The sequence below is a fragment of the Nelumbo nucifera genome, chromosome 3, assembly GCF_055504915.1.
Source record: "Nelumbo nucifera cultivar China Antique chromosome 3, China Antique-T2T, whole genome shotgun sequence".
NCBI classification, from domain to species: Eukaryota; Viridiplantae; Streptophyta; class Magnoliopsida; order Proteales; family Nelumbonaceae; genus Nelumbo; species Nelumbo nucifera.
Window position 1 is genome coordinate 4,622,501 of NC_142651.1, and position 23,247 is coordinate 4,645,747.

The 23,247-nt window shown below is 38.9% G+C and overlaps 1 protein-coding gene across 3 annotated transcripts in view; it reads left to right on the plus strand.

Moving 5' to 3' along the window:
- The first annotated feature begins 4,074 nt into the window (after nt 1–4,074).
- LOC104592909 (Zn-dependent exopeptidases superfamily protein) overlaps nt 4,075–23,247 on the plus strand; it is a 65,968-nt gene continuing 46,795 nt past the window's right edge. The window contains exons 1-7 of one of the 3 annotated variants that reach the window (XM_088901254.1): nt 4,075–4,626; nt 4,722–4,807; nt 5,033–5,134; nt 5,460–5,566; nt 5,659–5,759; nt 7,040–7,127; nt 7,798–7,886. In XM_088901254.1, the coding sequence (XP_088757380.1) occupies nt 4,414–4,626; nt 4,722–4,807; nt 5,033–5,134; nt 5,460–5,566; nt 5,659–5,759; nt 7,040–7,127; nt 7,798–7,886 (786 nt within the window). In that variant the 5' untranslated portion in view covers nt 4,075–4,413. The remainder of the gene's footprint in view (nt 4,627–4,721; nt 4,808–5,032; nt 5,135–5,459; nt 5,567–5,658; nt 5,760–7,039; nt 7,128–7,797; nt 7,887–23,247) is intronic. The other 2 variants (XM_088901253.1, XM_010252452.2) reach the window with 2 other exon arrangements.

The following is a 23,247-nucleotide window of genomic DNA, read 5'->3' on the forward strand; positions in this document are numbered from 1 at the left end:
TACTAGCTTTATCTTTTATGCACTTGACTAAACCTATTTGATATCTACTTATGGTTATGTTCCCTTGTTTGTTATTTTGCCAACATCTTTTAACATTTTTAGAATATGGAACCTTATATGTAGTTGGTGATTTTTTTTTGCTTCAACTTTTATCCACTCGCTATTTCCTCAAGCTCTAATGTTAAATGCAGTTGTTATTTTCATGATATTGGTGCATATATACTTGTTGGTTATGATTATTTATATCCATATTATACTTTTGCATAACTATTTGATCATCATGCTTATTTCACATCAGTATATCACATTGATATTCATCGACGAAGTCGAAGTGTAGTTGAGCTTGATTCATCTTCGAAAGATGAGATAACAATAGCTTCCATTATGACTTCTTCTCTACTACACACATATACACCACAAAACAAAACAACGTTCTATGACCTCTTCTTTGAGTGGGCATAGGTATATGTGGGATGAAGTCCTTAATGACCTAGAGCACACAGACAAGTGTTATATCTCACTTTGGATGGAAAGGTATGTCTTCAATAATCTTGTAACCCTAATTAAAAAGAGGTGGATGTTAAAGAACACTCAAAGCACTACTGTTGATGAGTCACTTGCATTTTTTATACTTACAATTGGCCATAATGAGCAAAATTGACTCATGGGTGAATGATTCCAGCACTCCTCATGGACCATCAATACACACACAATGAATGTTGTGCATGCATTTTGTAGAGTTGGGAAGGAGTTCGTAAGGCCACACACAATCACAGAAATTTAACCATTTATTAGAAGTATGAGAGATATTACCTATGATCAAGGTAAATAAACATGTTAATTTACAATAACATTAACCCCTTCCATATAAGTTGTTCTCATTTTGGTAGTTATGATTTAGGATTGTGTGGGAGCTATAAACAATACACATGTATCAACTAGTGTCCTAATTGTTGAACAAATACCTCATAGGGGATAAAGAAGGTATGCACTTCAAATGTTCTACTTGTTTGTGATTTTGATATGTTATTTACATTTGTGTACACGATATGGGAATGATTGGCACATGATTCGAGGATTTTAGCGAAAACAATTGTTAGGACAAATGTGGGGTTCCCAAGACCTCTTGGTGAATTGGGTAATTCGTATGTTAAAGGTTTTTGTTTTATGTCTTACATGTGTATCTTGGCCTCACTATAAAACATTTCCCTGGCTTCACTACAAAATACACATGTCATCGAACGATGCTTTGGCATCTTAAAGGGGAAGTTCCTTATATTAAAAAACATGTCATGCTATGATTTAGATTTCCAATGGCTTATTGTCATGGCATGATTTATCATATACAACTTCATGCGTGTGAGGACCAATATATTGGCAACTACGAAAATGTTGATGATTTTGATGATGATGATGATGACGACTACCATGATGATACGATAGTTGCATCAACCTCAAATGCATAAGTGGAAACAATCAGAGATCGAATTGTTATTGCATTGTGGGATAGGCACCAAATACTTGGCCGGAGAGTTGAATGATGTGCCGGGTGCCAATTTGACTGAATTTTGGCAAATAGAGGTTTTAACACATGTAGTGTGTTTGCACTGTTATTTTGGTCGTAATGTCTTTATATTACATGTGGATTGGACTGTATTTTGCTTGAATTACCTGAGATTAGCATGGTACTTTATTTGTTTCAACATTTTGAGAAATGTTAAAATGACAAATTTTTAATCATAACATATTAGGTATGATATTTTTCATGCATAAATAACTGATGGAATATTTATTCTAACTTGCTTGTGTGGCAATGGAGAGATGACATTGCACATGGCAATAATGGAAAATAACATGGGAGGTGGTTTTTCTGTTGTCAGGGCGAGCACAAGGGTTCATTTATTTTGGCGGATCAGTATGTTGGTGTCCGTCTCATAGCACATAGGATCGATGTCTACCATGCCAGTTCATCCAATATGCAGCCTCAACAGAACAATAAATATATTGCATTGATAGCTTGTTGTGGTTGCAACATCGTTTACCTTCTATTATTGGTGTGGACAATAATACATTGTCGGCATGAAAATGACTCTTTGCATAGCATTAGTAGGCAGGATTAAGGACAATCATATTCTATGTATATGTACCCAACTACTTATTAATTGGAATTTACAATCATTTTGCATATGTATGTATTGATATCAAACACAGGTTACTAATATCTATGGGGTAATGAAGTTTTCCAATGGTAATTAGCATGGGTGATGCCAAACTCAAATTTGTCCGCTTGGTATCTGGTTCATATATGATGCTGCCTAGTGACTGGGTGATACCATACTCAAATTTGTATGGACACCAAGTCATGACTTTTGAGTTTATTCTATTGTGTATGGGAGGCTTTATACTTGTTCCATATGACTATTTTCTATGCTTTTTTGGACAAAAGTTGGACATATTTATTGAGTTTTCATAAAAGAAAGGAAAAAACCAAGACTCCCTCAAACATTGTAACTGAATATCATAAGGGAGAGTTTTTTTGTGGCTTTGACATGTATTACTTTTTAGGACCTCCATAAAGGGGTGGAAAGTAAGTTGAAGATAAATTGGGATCCATTGGAGTTGCATGGGTAGTTGATGAAGGGGGTGGCTAGGTGGATGCAAAACACCCCTTTGAGAAGAATGCGGTATGATAGCCACCAAATCCACTTTATTATTATTATTTTTTAATTTTTTTAAATGCTACTACAAACCGGTCGATGAATGAAAAATCCATTTATACTGGACTTTAACGTTAGGCTTTAACCTTTGACTTAATACTAAACACCACCTTGTTGCATGATATGTGAAATTTGGACCATTTGATTGAAATCTGGATATTTATTGATGTAAATACAATAATATGAGATGGAGTTCAATTATGGACCGTTAGATGGACCCGTAAAAAAAAAAAAAAAGAGAATGGATTTTACCATGCAATAGGTATTACGGAATTGCATATGTACGAGAGAAAACACAACAACAAGAAACTGTTGCCAAACAAAATTGCTGGGGGAAAACGCCCCTTCAATGCCAGCATGGCATCCACGTGCGCGCTACCAAACAACACATATGGCGTATACATACCGTTGTGTGGATGTTGATGGTCGTGGGCGTTTATTTTTGTAAATCACGCCAATAAACATCAATGCAACCAAACACTATCACAGTTCACATTTAGGGAAAATTCCTAATAAGTATCCTATACTTTGGTTCAAGTAACAATTTGGTGTTTGAACTTAAAAATGTGAACAATTCAATACCCGAACTTTCAAAATGTGACAATCCAGTACCCAAACTTTCAAGATGTGACAATCCAGTACCTACCACTAAATATTGACAAAAAACTAAACATTCCCAAACCCTAGCCTATTTTATTCAAAAAAAATGGTGAATGTTTAGAAGAATCTAAAGTTTGAGATTCTTCATTTTATTGTCAATGTTTGGATGGTTGATAAAGATAATTAGATGACATTCTTAGAGCATTTTTGACTTTTCAAATGCCACTTAATGGCAGAACATTTTAAAGTTTGGAGATAAAATTGTCACTGGATCCAAATTACAAGATATTAATCAGAAAAATTCCCTTACATTTATTAAAGTCCATTTTGTTCACTAATAGCAAAAGAAAATAAATTTCCCGATGGTAGCTCCACTTATATTCCTCTTCGACCTGATTGAAGACCGGGTTAAAGGCACCTCTTTTACGCACGCACGGATCTGTTCGTTACCTATTGGAGGGATGCGTCGTTGGATTCCGGAATTCTGCCGGTCGGGTTAAGCGATAGATAGATCCATTTTGACCTGATCGCATCGTGTTAGTGTCGGACTAGACATTCGGGTTCGGTTTGAGATTTATTTTCGGGTGAAAGGTTAGAGATAAATCTGTGCCAAATCCGACCGTTGACACCGTAGGATTGAACATTTGTACACATAGCGAAGGCTGCGAAGCGCTAAATATACAAGTATAATTATTAGTGGAACGGATCGGCTTGGATCGTGTTCGACATTCTTCCTCCTCGTATAATTGTGCTGGTGTGGTTTCGCTTGGTTACGGGTTGAACCAAACCCGTTGATATCCTCGATGCTCAAAGTCCTCGAATACTTTCATTTACGCGGCAATCTGAACTTATTGAAGATCCAGCGAAGAATCCCGCCGGTAGGTAACCATCAGATACGCAACCTCTCTGTGCCTCGAGCTTCTCCGTCTTCTCACACCGGGGGTGAGCCAATCTCTAGGCATAACTTAGGAGCGGAGAGTCTTGAATTCGAGTTGCGCATCTCAGGTGTTGAGTTTCGCGTCTGGAGCGCAAAGGTCGATCCAGCTTCTGTAGTCTGGCGTCTTCGGATCAGCAACATTGGACCTGTACATTGAAAATGGCGTCAAGACTTAGCTCCGGAGATCTCGCAGGCTTTAAATGTCTTGTTTCTCTAGGAATTCTGTATGGTCTCATGTCGTTTTTAGTGTATTCGATCGTCCACATTAAGCACATCAAACCCCTCGGGATCGACGCGCCCCTCGATCGGTTTTCGGAAGCGAGAGCCGTCGAGCACATATGGAAGCTTTCCAAAGAAATCGACGGTCGTCAAGTGGGTATAAGATTATTCATTTCATCTAATTTATTGTGTAATTGATTGATTGATTGATTGGTCATAAGAGAGTAATCGCTGTGAAATGTCACCAGGAAGGGCGTCCAGGTTTAGAGGAAGCTGCTAAATACATAAAAAAGCAGCTAGAGATGATAGCCGAGCGGGCTGCACCGAATATCAGGTCGGTATAATGTTTTGGCATGTATGATGTTCTGTTCATCGTTTTCGTTTTGTTATTTAAGCTCATCGGATCGCTTTGTTATTTAAGTTCATCGAGAGTGCAATTCACGGTAGGTTCATCTCACGTTTTCTTGCTGTTATCAGTTTTACCTTTTTTTTATCACTTGTAATAGTTAATAGTTTGGTTTGCTTTTCTTCGGAGTAATTGTTGTTACCCGTTTCACAGAATTGAGATTGAGGAAACTCTTGTCGGTGGTTCTTTCAACATGATGTTTTTGGGCCATGGCATATCTCTCGGGTACAGGAATCACACCAATATTGCTATGAGGTGCTTCCCATTGATTTTTTTTTTTGGTGTGTGTGTGTGTGTGTGTGTTGGTTACTTTATGTTATTTCTTGTACATTAAAGATAGATGCACACCAAAAAGAAGAAAAGGAAACAAAGGGAAAGGAAAGAAAAAGAAGAAAAACATCCACAAATGATGTGTCCAACTTCAAATGATGAAGATCATCTAAGCGTTGCTCCTTTGTTGTCTTTCTGGATATATGCATGAGTTGATGCTTTATTTAATTGGTGGTTCTTAGGTTGCTATTAGCATTTCATTGTTTGGATTGCTGTTGAAATGTTGTTAATAAGTTCAGCTACTTTCCAGGATATCATCGACTAATACACAAGATAGTGATCCATCAGTTTTAGTCAATGGCCATTTTGATAGTCCGCTTGGCTCTCCTGGCGCTGGCGATTGTGCTTCATGCGTTGGTGGGATCAATGATCTCAGTTTCTACGCTAGGATGTATTCATTGAATGTTTCTCTTATAGTGTATTTTTTCATGTTTCTTTTTTCCTCCCAGCATCAATGCTTGAAATAGCAAGACTAACAGTTGATTCTAACTGGGTTCCACCTCGACCAATCATATTTCTTTTTAATGGTGCAGAAGAACTTTTTCTCTTGGTAAGAATTTTTCTCCGATACTAAATTTGTCAACAGACTTCCCTTTATCATAATATTCCATTTTAATCATTTTCCCTCTATTTCTGATAGAGCTTGTCTTAATCATTTCTTCATGTCAATAATGGGATTATTAATTTCCAAAATTCCAAGTTTGTTCATCCTTGTAACTCTTTGGTGGATATTGAGCATTGCTTATCAGAAACAGATATATCACATTTCAAAATATTTTCTTACACTGTAAATTCTTTTTTAGGTAGTAAATAAAAAGAAAATTTATTAAAATAGAAAGAGGTATAACTGAGGGTGATGAGAGATCACCAAAATTACAAGACAGAATAGAAAGTAGAACCAAACGAATCGAAGAAACAAAAGACAAAAGAAAGACAAAGCTTCTAATTCTAAACCAACTCAAGAATGTTCCAAAAATCAGCACCAAGAATGTTCATAAACCTATTGGGTTTATGAACCTCCTAACTCCTTAGTCTTGGGGACATTTTTCATAATAGAGTAATTCTTATGCATACTTTGTATAGGGGAACTATCAATAAGGACTTTGGCTGCTCTATGTGCCTACTTTTAGTTTTTATAGGGTTGGGACTTTATACTTTATACTTATTTCTTTTGGCAAGTGACACAATTTATCCTTATCGATCTGGACTTAGAAACTCTGCAATATTTTATGCCTCACAAGTGAGGCAAGCAAAACACCTTCTATCATACTTTATTGTTTGAAAACTTCTGTACATATGCATGTACACATACAACACTTTTGAGAATTTTGCCTATTATGAATTTGTAAAATCTAGGGCTACAGATGGATTGGATTGAATCTAGTTTATTGTGGGATTCTGATATCCATTTATCCATAATCAGATTAAGTCGGATCTGAAAATATGATTGTTTATTAACTGGATAGAATTCAGACATTGCTTGATCTGATTTGCTAGGATCCTATCTGATTATGTATATACATATTATTATTTTTTATATTAAAATTCTTTAGAATTATGTTGGTTTTGGGATCTGGATAAGCTTATTTTTCCATTTATGGTATATATCTTTGTTTTATATTTAATTCTACAAATTTGTGCAAATTTTATATAGATTTATTAATATTTTAATTGAAGTGGTTTTGAAGATATATAAACAAATCAAATTTGAATCTATGTTTTGCATACCTGTTGGATTTCAGATCAAATTCAGATCTCTCAGATTCCTATCCTGTTCTATGCAATGGATATGTGTCTCTTAAGCCTTTTGACAGACATGCAGTGTTCCAGGGTTCACATGGCTTCATGAAGACACATAAATGGCGTAATACAATTGGAGCTTTTATAAATGTTGAAGCATCTGGGACTGGTGGTCTTGGTAAGCTTTTATTTGAAGTTGTGCAATACTGCTTGAATATGATTTACTAGTATATGTTACCTTTGTTGTATTGATTGTGACTGTAGCAACTCAATTTAGCTGATCTTCTTTCCAATTGAACTTGTAAGTTCAAAGAACTGTTAATCAGCTCAGCTACAGAACTTTTATAAACCATGGTTTTAGGATTGTGGTAATATAGTAGACTCCTAGGGTGATGAATGGCCACCTGGCCGGCGAAGAAATTATTGTGTCAGTAAATGCTTGCAACATGTGGTCTGCTTGAATTTCCTTTAACATGTTCCCTGAATTGCATCACAGACCAACTTCTTGCAATAATGGGTTTTCGTCTTTTTTTTTTTTCATAATTCATTTTTATGTATGATATAACATTGTTATTTTAATCGTAAGTTGGATGTTAAAGTTAAATTTATTTTATGTTGCATTGTCATTGCAAGTTTGTGGCATATTCCCTTGCATTAAAAATGTCATTTTCCATAATTTGTTATTATCTTTTTTGCCTTTGATGGTGGGGGTTCACATTTTTAAACACTTGGCAGTGGAACCCATTTCAGAGTCTGATGCTTGTGACTGGCTTTGCAACATTTGGTTTTCTGCATGTATTCATAGTGCTGTAAGGTAGTTGATTGATTGCATATTTTTTAATTGACAGATTTGGTCTGCCAATCTGGACCTGGGTCATGGCCTTCTCTTGTCTATGCTCAATCGGCAATATATCCCATGGCACACAGTGCAGCACAGGTTTAAACTTAATTCTCACATGAGTGACATCTTTTACATTAGAGCACCTTGTACTGCTTGACATGACTCTTATGTGAATATGTGATGCTACATTTTCACATCCTAAATTAGATGTACCTGTGCTCAAACCAATTGCTGATAACTAACAAGGTTATTGATAAAGGGAACCATAAGATCTTCTTATGCAGAAGTGTTATGAGAAGGCTACTCTTGACTACATTTTTTTTTTACCTAATGTCATACTACTGACATAAATGAAGAAAATAACAATTTAGGACAATGCTTAGTAGGTTTAAGGCACACTGTGCTCTTGGCTATCTATCTAACCATAGGGGTAACCCTACAACAAGGTTTTTGATGTGGATATTTTATTTGCTTAGTTTATGGTTTGTGTATTGGGAGGGGTGGGCTGCTTGTGTTATTTGTCTGGATTTTGTATAAGTTCCTTGTACAGTCCCTTGTTGTATGAGGATCTTTTGTCCTTTGGTTTTGATACATACAATACAATACTTGATAAAAAATCCATATCATGTACAAGTACGCTCCGTGTACAGCAAGTAGCCTATACATGAGGCTTAAAGGATGTACAATTAGACTTTTGGTCTACAAAAACCAGCTATACAGCATTATATGCAGCATCTTTAACCAAATAAAATTGAAACATTGAATGCTCAAAATACTCGTGGTATGATATTCCTTTGAACAGCTCATGGGCTGAGAGAGCCATGAGTGCAATGTTGCAGAAACCACCCATCTAATCATTTCAGACAGAGGTTTAACTCTGTTATAAAATATTCTGCTGTTTGTCTCCTTCCAAACCACCTACATCACCACCTTAGTTATTGTGCTCCAAGGATACTCCCCCTCCTGTTCAAATCCTGCAGCTTCCACCTGCTTCTAGCAATACGGCAGCCTATGAATATAGGTGGTCAGCAGACTCAATGTGGGGACCAAAAGAAATAACACCAAGGAGTTGAAAACTTGAACTTAATGAAGATCCCTTTAAACGAGTTTTCCTCAGCATGACAGAAGCCACAGGTTCCATCAACTTGCAATAGAATGATTTGACAAAACACTTCATCCTTGGCCCACCCTCCAGCATCTTTCATTTTTTTTTGGTTCTTGGGAAGGTCTGCAGCTCTGCCTCAATAGGAGTCTGAGTGGGTCCTCAATCTCCCAATCATTTTGGTGCCTTCTAAAGGTTGGTCACCACACCATCGAATTTCCATTCCACTGAATCTGATTAGCCACTAGAACCTTCCTATCTCCTGCATTGAGAAACAATGATGGGAATTCCTCCAATAAAGGCCTGTACCCACACCATCTGTCCAATAAGAAACTGATCAGTACTCCATTCCCAGCTTATAACCAGTGTTCCTGATGAAATGTTGATGACCTTTCTCTATCTCCTTCCACACCGAGCAGCCATATGGCATGTTACTAGTGCCAGGATACCAGTTGAGGTTGCTGGTCCCAAGCTTCTTTGCAATTATATTCCTCCACAAGCCATGTGGGAAGGCATTAAACAGCCAATACCACTGAGCCAGCATAGCAGTATTGAACTGCTGAAGCCTCCAAATACCCAGGCCCCTGGCCTCTTTGGGGCTACATACAAGACTCTGGACCATCTGACCTTTATTTTGACAATAAAGTTGAAGTAACATGATGATGCATATCAGGGTCCTTCATTTTGACAATGAAGTTGAAGTAGCATGATGATGCATATCAGGGTCCTTGTGCACATCAATCATAGTGTGGGGTAATCAAAAGATTGGAAGGTATGTGATTGTATATAGCAACTCAAATGGAATCCAAATGGAAAGGCCCAAAGAAAATGATTTTACAATTGGGAACTTATTAGGTTTATTTATGTATATGGGGAAACATATTTCGAAGAAAAACAAATAAGAAAAAGGATGGACGGGTTATTTCTAGGTTGTGGAAGTTAGGAATATGTTTGTAGGTTGGAAGAATTTAGGGTTTAAGGTTTGAGATAATGATAAGGAAATAATTTTGGAATTAAAGAGGACTTATGTATATCTTGCCTACTTCGAATAATGAGATGAGATAAAAGACAAGGTAATAATACAAAAGATTAGAATCATTAGATCTTTCTGCTATAATATTTATCATATGAATCAAGGTTCAAAATTTCGCAATGTATTGGCCCTTATCGTATCTGTGGCCCACTAATACGCGAAATATGCAGTGTTTCGGGGTTTGACCTGTTTCAGGGGGTAGGCAGGCCTTATACCGACCCCCTTGAACAGGTATGAAAAAAATAAAAAAAAAGTGCCCCTTGATAGAGACTGATATGCCCCATCCAGCGTATCAGTCTGTACCGATATTTAGAACCTTGATATGAATAACACTTATAATATGGTCTTATGGAGGAGAAAGACTTGGATGTTCCCCCTGATGAGTATATCTTATGCAAGAAAACTGGTGAGCTTTCTAATGACATTTCCATATTTTTTGTTTGCAACACATATTTGAAATTGTGCCACACTTTCTCTTTGGTCTCGATGGGATCCTCTTGACATTCTGAGTCTATCGGACTTGGAATTTAATTTCTTCATTCACCCTGCTAGGAGACAGAAAATCAAGTGTAAATATACTAGATCTACCATTCTATAGGGTATTTGATAGGAGAGGAACTCTAGGATTCCTTCAAGAAAAAAAGATAAAAACTATGAGTTCTTTCACACTTTGTTTTGGTCACTATTAAAGTAGCTAACTGATTTAACAAGAGATGAATTTAGAGGGATTTCAGTGTATTCAGTTATCAGATTCTTTTTTTTTTTTTTTTTTTTTTGAGAAAAGGTAATGTATTGTATTAAAAAAAATGTTCCACACCTACACAGCAAGAAACTGTGTAAACACTATCTTCACCTGTACAAAAAAGTATTGCTCAATCATTACAAAATAACAAAGGTGGGATTAAAAAAAAGAGCTGTATGGTTATCAGGGGGTGGTTGGTAATTGCCAGTCTCGGGATTACAGGACATTTTGGGGCTGGTGCAATGCCAAAATCTTGTGCTGAGAAACATGAGCATATGGGTTTGAATCTGAGAGTGGTCACTTTGTGCTGAAGTACTGTAGGTTAGGTCCATATCCTGGCCACCCTTCCTGTAACCTTAGATCCATACTGGCAATGGTTAATGGCCTTTAGGATTTCTAGATAGTTATTTTACTAAATGATCTATTCAAGCCTAGCCTTTCATCTCCTCATTCCATCAGTTGTAAGATCATGTGGAGATACATGTGGACTACTTTCCTGTGTGCAGTATGGGAGTAAAAAAAAACAACAGGATCTTCTTGGATGATAAGGCATTGATCAATTTCATTACCATACCAGAGAATCAGGGATGAACTAGGAGACTTATCTATGGATTATATTGTGAGTGAGATGCTGGGGAATTGTGGCTGCTTCACTTTGATAGCTACTCCTTCCCCATTAGGAGTGTCAATGTGTCATACTATCTTTGATAGCTATTCCTTGGGGATCCCTGGCCCTTTTAGGATGGGAGGCACATCTAGAGACTTGATAGGCATACAACACTAAAGGTCAATGTGATTCTTTTTGAGTTTTTTTTTTTTTTAATTTTATTTTTGTAATATGTATGCTGAGTTTAATGTTGTCATAACTTACAACACTAAAGGTCCGTTTGGTTCGTGGGAATAGGGGTCTGGAATCAGAATCGGATGGCTCATTCTGATTCCAGCCATTTGGTTGGGTAGAATGACATTCCCCCATTTGAGGGAATGACCATTTTGGCCCCCTTGGGAATGAGAATCTCATTCCAGCTGGCCAAAAAAAAAGACAAGTGACTTAACCCCCAAAACCCCTTTTTTTTATTAGAAACAGTAACTTCATTAATACAAAACTAAATACAACTGTCAACCCCTAAAAAAGGGTGTTGAGCCCCAAGTAATCTTTACTACAAAACTGCCCAGAACGTACTCTCCCTCACAGTCCCTTGTTTAGCCAACGCATCAGCTAAATCGTTAGCTGATCTCATTGCCCATTTGAAGCAAGCACCTATCTCCCCTGTTATATTGAGGATTTCCCTTATTCACTGTCTATAAATCCAGGCTCCCAACTGCCTGATTGCAGCCAATCAATTAACAATTTAGGGTCTCCCTCTATCTCAAGTTCTCAACTTGGTGTAACCCTAATTGTTTGGCATGTCTTACACCTTGAAGAAAAGGCATCACCACCGCTCTCAACGAGTCCCCCACTCCTATTGGCCCCGAAAACATAGCCACAATTCTATTTATCAAAAAAAAAAAAAAAAAACATAGCCACAATTCTGCTATTTCCATCTCAGAATACTCCCCCTATACCTGAAGGGCCCGGGTTACCTCTAGAGCTCCCATCAAAGTTCAGTTTCATTCTTTGTTGTCTCGGTGGGGACCACAATTCCTGCACAATAGGTTTTATGGAAGTTGTAGATGCCACCACTCACCAATTCCTATATATGTCCTCGGATTGGAAGTCTTTAAACAAATCCAATGTTTTCAACCATTGAATAGTCATAATGGTTATTCTTTCTATGCTTTCCTCCTTGGATTTTTCCATCCCAAGCCCTATTTCTCTCTATCCGATGCCAATCCTCCTTGGGAGTCATGCATATCTGGAATCCGGTTCCAATTCTTTTCTGAACCAAACAGGTGGGGGGAATAGACGGTTCTGATTCCAATTCCAGGGGATTTTGATTTTTGGTTCTGATTCTGGCTATGAACCAAATGAACCCTAATATATGTATGATGTCAACATAAACAGAATGGAATAGCAAAACAAGATTCATGTAGCCGACCCCATATGTTTGGGGTAAGGGTTAGATGATGATGTCAGAATAAATTTGTGAGATATTCCTTGAAGAAACCATAAAATCGAGTTTTTATTGATTAAATCATCAGTGGTGAAGCTAATCCCTATTTATAGACTATAGAGGGTTGTGAAAGACTTTGTTCAGAAATAGGATATCTGATTTTGTACTGGATTCTAGTGCTTCCAGAATGTGTTCACATTCAGAGAAATTTGTTTGGGTTGGGCATTTGCCTACTGTAAATATGTTGGTGGAGTTTATAATTAGTCATCTTTGTTGATGCTTTGTTTTATTTTCTTGTTCTAATTTATTTGCCAAAAAAAATTCTTGTTGTAATTTTTTATTTTATTAAAATTCCTTTTCATATACTATCAAAAAATAGACTATAAGGATCTACAGCTTAGGATCCTTCATTAGGAACCGACCTTTTCCAACATATGCAGGACTGGGGACTTAAAATAGTCCTGTCTTAATTAAGAGAGAACCTATAAAAGACACTGCAACACTTGGAAAACGAGAAGTTCATTTGTTGATGTAAATCTTAGTATTAAATTTCAGAAGATTCTGCCGATAAAAAAATAAAAACAAATAATTCATAAGAGCCATAATTTCATGCTAAGATTGAAAATCTGCGAACTTTTGACCTCAGCCAGAGTGGATGTAAGTGGCCTTTTATCCTATTGGTAACCTGTTGAGAATTCAAAAGAGAACATACTAGGGTTTGCCACACTCTAGAGAAATTTTCTAGAGGGGTTCCCCACCTACTAAATGTTGGAGACCTCTCTGGGATGTGGGACCCATAGGTCTGTCAGTTGCTTCTGCTGGACATTCTTTGAATTTATGACTGTAGATCTCCATTTTTCTAGGTTTCTTGTACTGATTTCCATCAGGGGGTAAAGCGAGCAGTTTTCATCCCCCTCTCCAACCCCAACAAAATGAAAAAAAGGCTTTTTTGATACTCCATAGACAATTTTTAGTCAGTAATTAGTTGATAAAATCAGGACACAAATTCTATCTAATAACACTCATAAATACAGCAAGCTGATGGACCATTCAAGGAACATATACAGCGGCTCCTTTTAAAGTGTTATCTAAGAGCTATTTTTAAAGAGCTTTGAAATTCTGTCAAGTTTGAAGGCGAACCTTTCAAAGAGTCTTATGATTGGGTTAAAGATAAAGCCATGGAACAACTTGAAGAAAGTGCAACAGCATTGGATTATCTTGTTGGGAGTTCCCTTCTACTTATTTGGGATTGCCTATTGGAGTAAAAACGTTGGCTTTGTCAACTTGGCAACTAGTGTTGGAAAGATTAGATGGATAAAAGGCTGGCTGAGTGGAAGGGCAAACATTTATCTCTTTGTGGTATAATAACCCTTATTATGAGTATCATTGGCTAACTTGCCCATATATCACTTGTCACTACTGAAAATTCCAGCAGGAAATGCAAAGAAATTTGAGAAAATGCGAAGGGATTTTCTTTGGGCTGTGGAGGTAGTAAGAAATTTCCATTGGTGAAAATGAAAGCCAGGTATGCAGGCCAAAGTAGATGGGAGGGGGGGGGGGAGCAGGTGAGTATAAGAAGGATTAGAGTTGTAAACAAAGTTTTGTTAGAGAAGTGGTCATGGAGATTTGGAAAGGAGAGATGATCTCTTTGGCAAAGGGTCTTTGCATTAAGTGTATTCTAGGGAGTTGCCACTGTCATTTGGGGTGAATGTGGAAAGTAATCTTGGCTTTTTTTGTCATTCATTCTTTTCTTTTTTTAGAAAGGGTAAATAATTTCATTAGATTAAAAAAGAAATCCGTACAACTAGAGGCTGTACATTGGGAATTTACAAAAAACTCCCCAATTTTTTTTGATCAATATTCAGAAGAAGATTTCATTAAATTAATTAAAGTGGCACAACAAATAGTTGTGAAGGTTACAAATAGACACCAACTGTCCAACCCCCAAAGTTACAACTGAGCCCAAAACATGTACCCCTTGTTTGGCTAAACTATCCGCCAAACTGTTGGCCAATCTTCTAATCCAATTAATTTGAATCAACATATCCCTGGAGAACCTTTTGAACCTCCTAAGATCATTCCTTATGTGCCATGAAACTCCTTCACCTCTCTTTAACCAATCCACAACTATTTTGGAATCACCTTCAATAATTAGCCTCTCTAGACCCAATTCCTTTGCTTTCTTAAACCCATAGGCAGCTGCTAAGAATTCTGTTGATGCAACATCACTTTGCCCAGCTGGGCCCGAGAAGAAGGCACATATATTACCTTCATCATCCCTGATAGCTCCTCCAATTCCAGCGGGGCCTGGATTATCCACACTACTCCCATCAAAGTTCAGTTTAAACCAACCACGAGGCAGGGGAGACCAGTCCATCGTTGCAATCTGTCTTCTAGAAGAGGCTGCTGCTATAGCCCCCCAGCCCCCACACCCTGAAGAAATCATCAAACTTTAAGTCTGAAAACAAGTTGAGAGTCTTAACCCAGTGATCCACTTTTAGAGTTATGACTTCAATCAGTGCTTCCTTGTTCCTTTCCTTGTAGTAGAACACCTACAAATAGAAGGGTTAAACATCCCTTCCAAGCTAACAGGAGAGAGCCACCTGCTACCAAAAAGTGAAGCAAACCATTTCCAAATAAAGCTAAAAAAAGGACAGGAAATTAGAAGATGGACTGCAGTCTCACCATTAAGCTTACACAAGATGCACCAGTTGGGGGACTAACACCAATTTGGCCTCTTCCTTTGAAGCTTATCACAAGTATTAATGCAACCATGATACACTTCCCAACAGAAAGCACCGACTCTAGGAGGGATGGGAGAACACCAAATTTCTTTAACAGGGAAAGAGGAAGGTGAAGGAGAGGAAGCTACACGAGAGTAAAAGAAGGATTTACAAGTGAAAGTCCCAGAAGACTCAAGGCTCCAAACCCCGTTGTCCGGTAACAAGGGGAGTTTCAAACTCTCTAAGATTCCTAACAAAGCCCAAGTTCCAATTTAACTTAGAAGGAGAGGAAGAGGAGCAAATGAACTCAGTCACTGGTTTGCCTTTGAGGATGGACAAAGCATAAAGGGAGGGGAAGATCTCCATCAAAGGGGATTCTCCAATCCAGATGTCTTCCCAAAACCTGATCTTAAGACCGGAAACCAAGTCATACCTGATGTGATCGAGGAAGGCAGGAAGACAACCGTGGATGGCTTTCCAAGGAGTAGCCAAGGTAGCTCTCTAGAGACAACTAGCGTCCCATCCATTGTTTGACAACCCATGCACACTTTCTATCACTTTATGCCAAAGCCTATCGCTCTCCCTCGGGAACCTCCATAGCCACTTACTCAGTAAGGCCCAATTTTTCATTCTAATGTTCCCAACCCAAGCCCCCTTCTACCTTCAACTTTGACACCTTCTCCCACCTGAGCATATGATCTTTCTTCCCTTACCCAGGCTCCCACAGAAAGTCTCTCATAATCTTTTCCAACTTTCTCACAATAGCCAAGGGCATCCTAAAAACTGACATAAAGTAGATAGGAAGGTGGACTAGTCTTTCTTAAAGGAGGTTTTGGTAAACTTCGGGTTTGGGTACAGATGGTGCAAATGAATTATAGGGTGTATTCGGGATTGTCATTACTCTGTGCTGGTAAATGGTTATGTGGTGGACTTTTTCCCAGTTTGAAGGGGAATAAGACAAGGAGATCCACTCTCTCCGTTCTTGTTTACATTGATCGTAGATGTTTTGGGGAGATTGATTCATAGAGCAGATACAAGGAATCTAATAAGAGGATGGAGAGTAGGAAAGGAGGAGATACCCCTTACTCATTTACAGTTCGCAGATGATACTATACTATTCTGTGAGGGTGGAAACTTGTGTTGGATTAGAAACTTGAAACTGGTGGTACAAGTGTTTGAACAGATGTCAAATTTGAAAGTGAACTTGAGAAAAGTTGCGTAGTGGGAGTGGATTTGGAAGAAGGGGAGGTTAGGGAATGTGCAGAGATTTTGGGGTGTGTAGTGTCATGTTGGCCTTTGAGCTACCTAGGGTTACCTTTAGGAGACAATCCTAGAAGAGAAGGATTTTGGAACCTGGTAGTGGAAAGATTTGAGAAGAGACTCACCTCTTGGAAAATGAACTACCTTTCTCTTGGTGGAAGGATTACACTCATTAGAGCTACCTTAACCAATTTGCCCATTTACTTTTTGTCGGTCTTCAAGATTCCAGCAAAGGTGGCTAATAGGTTAGAGAAATTAATGATAGATTTTTTTGTGGGAGCCAGGAGATGAGAAGAGGGACCATAGGGTGGCTTGGGAGATGGTGTGCAGAAGTAAGGAGCAAGGAGGGTTAGGGCTAGGGAACATTAGGAAAAGGAATGGGGCTTTGTTGGGGAAGTGGTTGTGGAGGTTTTCGTTAGAGATGGAGAAGTTATGGGCTAAAATTCACGGACTAGAGGACAATGGATGGGATCCTGGAATTCTGGCAAGGACTACAAATGCTTCACCCTGGAAAGCCATTCACAATCTTCTATTAGCTTTCTACCCATTCATCAGGTATGATGTAAGTTCTAGAAATTCCATAATGTTTTGGGAACAAATTTGGTTAGGGAATGCCCCTTTGAAGGACCAATTTCCATCTTTATATGCCCTATCTGATTTGAAAAACTAGCATATCTCTTCTTTCCTTGTCCCTTCTTTTTCCAGCTCTGGGTTTGGTTGGAATCTGGGGTTAAGAAGGGCTGTTAGAGATACTGACATGAACAACATTTTGTCTCTCCTTGGTCTTCGTGAATGTATTTTCTTGGATCCCACAAAGGAGGACACCAGAATTTGGACACCTTATCCCTCAGGCCTGTTCTCTTTTGCTTCTTTCTTCAAAACCTTAACTGAGCCGATCAGTTCGTTGGACCCCCTTTCCTTGTCAAAGAGATCTGGGGTAAGCCAATTCCTCCTAGGGTTGTGAATTTTTGTTGGGAAGCGTTTCTGGAAAGAGTCAACACTAGTGATCTGATTCAAAAAAAAAAAAAAAAAAAAACAAAGAGACCCAAGACATGCTTATCCCCATATTGGTGTTGTCTCTGTAGAGCCGATGGGGAAGTTGGTTTCCATATGTTGGTCTCTTTCCAGTGTGCAAGAATGATTTGGGAATGGACACTTTACCTTTTTGGGTGCAGTTGGCTCCCTCCTAGGAGCTTGCAGATGTTATTTTCTTCTTCCTTCTTTAGGTGGCAGTGGAAAAAAGGCAGGACAATGTGGAGATGCCTAAGGGCTGCAGTTTGCTGGTCTTTATGGGAGGAAAGGAATTCAAGGGTTTTTTCTGGAAAAGAGAGGAAGGCTGAAGAATTGATAGACCTGATACATTTCAGGGTAGTACAGTGGCCGAAATCCTTAGAGTTGTTTAGAGATTTCACTGTGGATGACTTGCTTAGAAAGTGGGGTGAGATTGCTAAGTGTAACCAGATCAAAACAGACCTGAGAATTTCATGGAGTCCCCCACCATCCAGCTTCATAAAACTGAATTTTGATGGGAGTAGCAGAGGGAATCCGGGACCTTCAGGTTTTGGGGGTGTGTTTAGGGATGAGGATGGGCCAGTCTTAGCTCTGTTCTCAGGCTCAATAGGACGGGGGACTCTATCAGAGCTGAGATCTGCACAGCTGTGGAAGGTGCCCAAAAAGCGAAGAAGATGAATATCAGAAAACTTGTAATTGAAGGGGATTCAGAGGTGGTAGTAGAGTGGCTGAAAGAAGATAAGGCTGGTTTATGGGGATATAGAAATGAAAAGAAAAAGTTTGTATAGAACACTGATGTGGACCCCACTGCTGTGGTCCCCACTGTGTTCGTATGGCAGCATATTTTTTGTTAGTTATGTCAGTGTTAGTTGGTAGTTATTTCAGTTTGTTATTATAGCTTGTTATTTCAGCATATTTCCTACGCTTAGAAGTTTTTCAACAAAGGAGGATTGACTGATTCTTGGAGGTTACTGGTAGTGTGCGACTGCTACTAAGAAGAGTGTAGAAGGCTGGGAGAGTTCCAGTAGTCAGGAAGAAACAGAAAAGGCTTCGGATCCTCAAGATTAGGGTTTTGCATAAGACAAAAGGTGGCGGCTAGAGATTTTCTTTCATAAAGTAAGTTTTTTCCTTGAGAATAACCTTGGAAAAAATCATCTTGGTCTATTCTGAGAGGTGCGGCTGGAAAATCTGTTTTTTTTTTTTTTCCTTTAGGGTTTTGAGAGAAAACCCTAAAATTCAGAACTGTTGTTGGTTTCAGATCAGATTTTGAACTGGTTTCATATAGAATTCTGTTTTCTTTGTTCTTTGGAAGACCTAGGCCGGCTATTATCAGTTGTTTGGGTGCTGTTTTTCTATTACAGTAGTTTAAAAGGTTTTTTATTATTAATTCTTGACCAAGAATGGAGTTCAAGAATCAGGGGGAAGGTGTTTTTGGGACTAGCAATTCTGGTAACATGTCTGAGAATGCCTTTCAGATTACAACTGTGGAGTTTGATGGATCAAACTACTTGGAATGGGCTCAATCGGCCATGATGGCCATTGGGGGTAGAGGAAAACTTAGCTACTTGTTGGAAGATGTGAAAGAACCAACTAAGGAGGACCAAACTTGTACCAAATGGGTTTAGGAGAACTATTTGGTTATGACATGGCTGTGCAACTCTATTCAGCCACATATCAGCCAAAACTATTTGTGGGAAAAAACAACCAAGGAAATCTGGGATGTCTTGAAAGAGACTTACTGCCAACCCCTTAATGTTGCTAGAGCTTATGAATTGAAGTGTGAGGTTAACAACCTTAAGCAAGGAGAGAAACCAGTCTCGATTTACTTCTCTACCTTGAAATCTTTGTGGCATGAAATTGACCACCTAGAAACACTTGAGTGGGAAAGTTAGAAGGATGCACATACTCATAGAAAGCAAGTTGAAACTAATAGGGTTTTTGAATTCCTAGCTGGTTTGAATCCTGACTATGATATTGTGAGACAACAAATACTAACAAGGGACAGTGTGACCTTATCTCAAGTCTAATCCTTAGTGCATAGTGAACAGACTAGGAGAAAGGTTATGATGCAGCATCGGCCCTTCCCACCAGCCTTAGCAGTAGTTAAACCTAAGTCTGGGGGTGATACGGAGAGTCAAGCCTACTCCTTAGTGCATAGTGAAGAGACTAGGAGAAAGGTTATGATGTAGCATCATCCCTTCCCACTAGCCTTAGCAGCAATTAAACCTAAGTCTAGGGGTGATACGGAGAAGGATATAAAGAAGGAAGATAAGCGGGATCTAGTGTGTGAACATTGCAAGAAACCTAAGCATACTAAAGACACATGTTGGAAGTTGCACCCTCATCTGGTTCCAACAAAACTGAGGAACAAAAGGGGTAATGCTCATATGGCTGTTAATACCGATTCTGTATCCTCATCGGGCACAAAAGACATGCCTCTAGACACCCTAGCTGCTGCCCGGGCTGCCCTAACTCAGTTGGAAAAGGAAGTTGGGAATTCAGCTCAATCATCTTAGCCACCATCAGCTCCTTCCACATCAGCCTTTGCTCATTCAGGTACTCGGGCCTCAGCTTACCATGCTTCAGCTCCAGGTAACACTGAACATTGTTGGGTAATAGACTCAGGTGCATCTGACCATATGACTAGTTTGCCATCACTGTTCACTACCTATCACTTATCTTCTGGTAGAGATAAAGTGTCCATTGCTGATGGTTCCCTTGTTCCCATTTCTGGCAAGGGAGACATCAAGTTGTCTAATACCATTTTCTTATCTTTAGTTCTGCATGTTCCTAAGCTTGATACTAACTTGCTTTCAGTCAGTAGTTCTACAAAACATCACAATTGTTCTGTAACTTTTTTCCCCGACCGATGTGTTTTTCAGGACTTGGAGACAAGGAAGGTGATTGGGACTGACCGTGAGACGAATGAGATCTATCTGCTTGGAGAGAGTTCTCATTGGGAAGATCGTGAAGATAGGAAGTCTTTTGTTTCTCAGTCTGTTAGTTAGGTTATGCTTTGGCATAATCGGTTGGGTCATTTATCCTTCCGGTCTTTGAAGAGTTTGTTTCCAAATTTATTTGAGTCTGTTTAGATGTCAAATTTGAAATGTGAGAGTTGTGAGCTTGCAAAGCATTGTAGAACATCTTATTCCTTGAGTAATAAAAGAAGTAGTAATTCTTTTGATATTGTGCATACCAATGTTTGGGGCCCATATCACATCACTTCTATGGGGGGATACATATATTTCTTGTTGTTTGTTGATGACTATACCCGTTTTTCTTGGGTTTACCTTATACGTTCTCAAGATGAGGTTCATGCTTTGACCCAGATTTTTCATCAGATGATTTTAACCCAGTTTGGGGTCAAAATCAAAATCTTTAGATCTGATAATACGAAAGAATACTTTACCAACCCATTAGCCTCTTATTTGCTTGATCATGGGATTATTCACCAGAGTACTTGTCCTTATACACCGCAGCAGAATGGGGTTGCTGAGAGGAAGAATAGGCACATATTGGAGGTGGCTAGAAGTATTATGTTTAACTCCAATGTGCCTATTCGTTTATGGGGAGATGCAATTCTTACAGTAGTGTATCTCATTAATCGAGTTCCTTCATGGGTTCTTGACATGACACCTCCATTTACCCTTCTATACCTTGATAAAGAATTGTTTACTGTTTCCCTTAAAACCTTTGGTTGCACTTGCTTTGTTCAGATTCTTGGACCTCATCGTTCCAAATTTGATCCTAAGGCCTCCAAATGTATTTTTCTCGGTTATGCACAAACTTAAAAGGGTTATTGCTGCTATGACCCTACTTCTGGGAGGAGATTTGTCTCGATGGATGTCACTTTCTTTGAGGAGATACCCTATTACCCTAGGGTTTCTCCTCAGGGGGAGAGTAGTGAGAGTGGGGTTAACTCATCAGAAGTTCCTTTACTTGTTCCATTGAGTGATGAGGGATGTAATGGGGAGGGTTGTTAGAGGTGTCAGGATTTGTGAGTCTATCACAGACGGTGGAGGCAGGTTGATTTCGGTCATCAGCAGTCCAGGCCAGCCCCAGTTCCTTCTGCAGATCCAGATCCAGGGCCCACTGAGTTACCTTCCACTGTTGCTACTTTACTTCCTTTGGATGACCTTGACCTCCCCATTGTAGTCCGTAAAGGCAAACAGTGTTGCACCACATCCACAACTCACTGCATTTCCCAGTTCCTGTCCTATGATCGCCTCTCCCCCTCTTATAGGTCCCTTCTCACATCCATTGCTGATATTCCTATTCCCAGAATAGTGCAGGAAGCCTTGTCAGTTCCTGAGTGGAAAGATGCAATGAAGGTTGAAATGGATGCTCTTCTGAGGAATAATACTTGGGAGCTAGTTGACCAGCATAAAGGAAAGAAACCGATTGGATGTAGATGGGTATTTACTGTGAAACATAATGCTGACGGTTCCATTGAAAGGTATAAGGCCCGATTAGTTGCAAACGGATTTACTCAAACTTATGGTATAGACTACTTGGAGACTTTTGCTCTAGTAGCAAAGATGACCACTATTAGAATTTTGTTATCCCTTTCAGCTAGTTACTCTTGGCCCTTGTTCCAGATGGATGTTAAAAATGCCTTCCTCAATGGAGACTTACAGGAATAAGTCTACATGTAGTTACCTCCTGGATTTTGTGATGCAGAGACAGGAAAGAAGGTTTGCCGGTTGAATAAAGCCTTGTATGGACTAAAGTAGTCCCCCAGAGCTTGGTTTGATAGATTTAGACAAGCCCTTGAAAAATTCGGCTATGTACAGGCCCAGTTAGGCCATACATTGTTCATTAAAAGAGTGGACTCATCCTTGACTTTGCTTGCTGTATAAGATTGAGTCTCTTAAACAACTCCATCAAGAGTTTGAGGTGAAAGATCTGAGAGAGCTACGATACTTCTTGGGTATTGAGGTTGCTAGATCTAAACATGGGATTTTTATTTCTCAAAGGAAGTATGTTCTAGATCTATTGGAAGAAACTGGAAAGTTGGGTGTTAAGCCTGTAGATACACCTATTGAATAGAATCACAAGATCAATGCAGAGGGTAGAGAGCCACTTGAAGACAAAGCTATGTTCCAATGGTTAGTTGGGAAACTCCTCTATCTTTGTCTCACACGACCAGACATCAGTTATGCAGTCAGCGTTGTCAGTCAATATATGCACTCTCCTAGAACTACTCAACTCCTTGTAGTTGAGAGGATATTAGCATACTTGAAGAGATGTCCAGGTAGAGGTATATTATTCAAGAATAATGATCACATGAAGATAGAGGTTTATACAGATGCTGATTGGACTAGGAGTGTTGATGATAGAAGGTCTACCTCTGGATATTATGCCTTTGCAGGAGGTAACATTGTCTCTTGGAGGAGTAAGAAACAAAGTGTTGTTTCTCGTTCTAGTGCTGAAGCTGAATATAGATCTATGGCTAATGGTGTGGCTGAAATCCTATGGCTGGAGTCATTATTTGAGGAGTTGGGTATTGCTTATGAGAAGCCCTTAATGTTG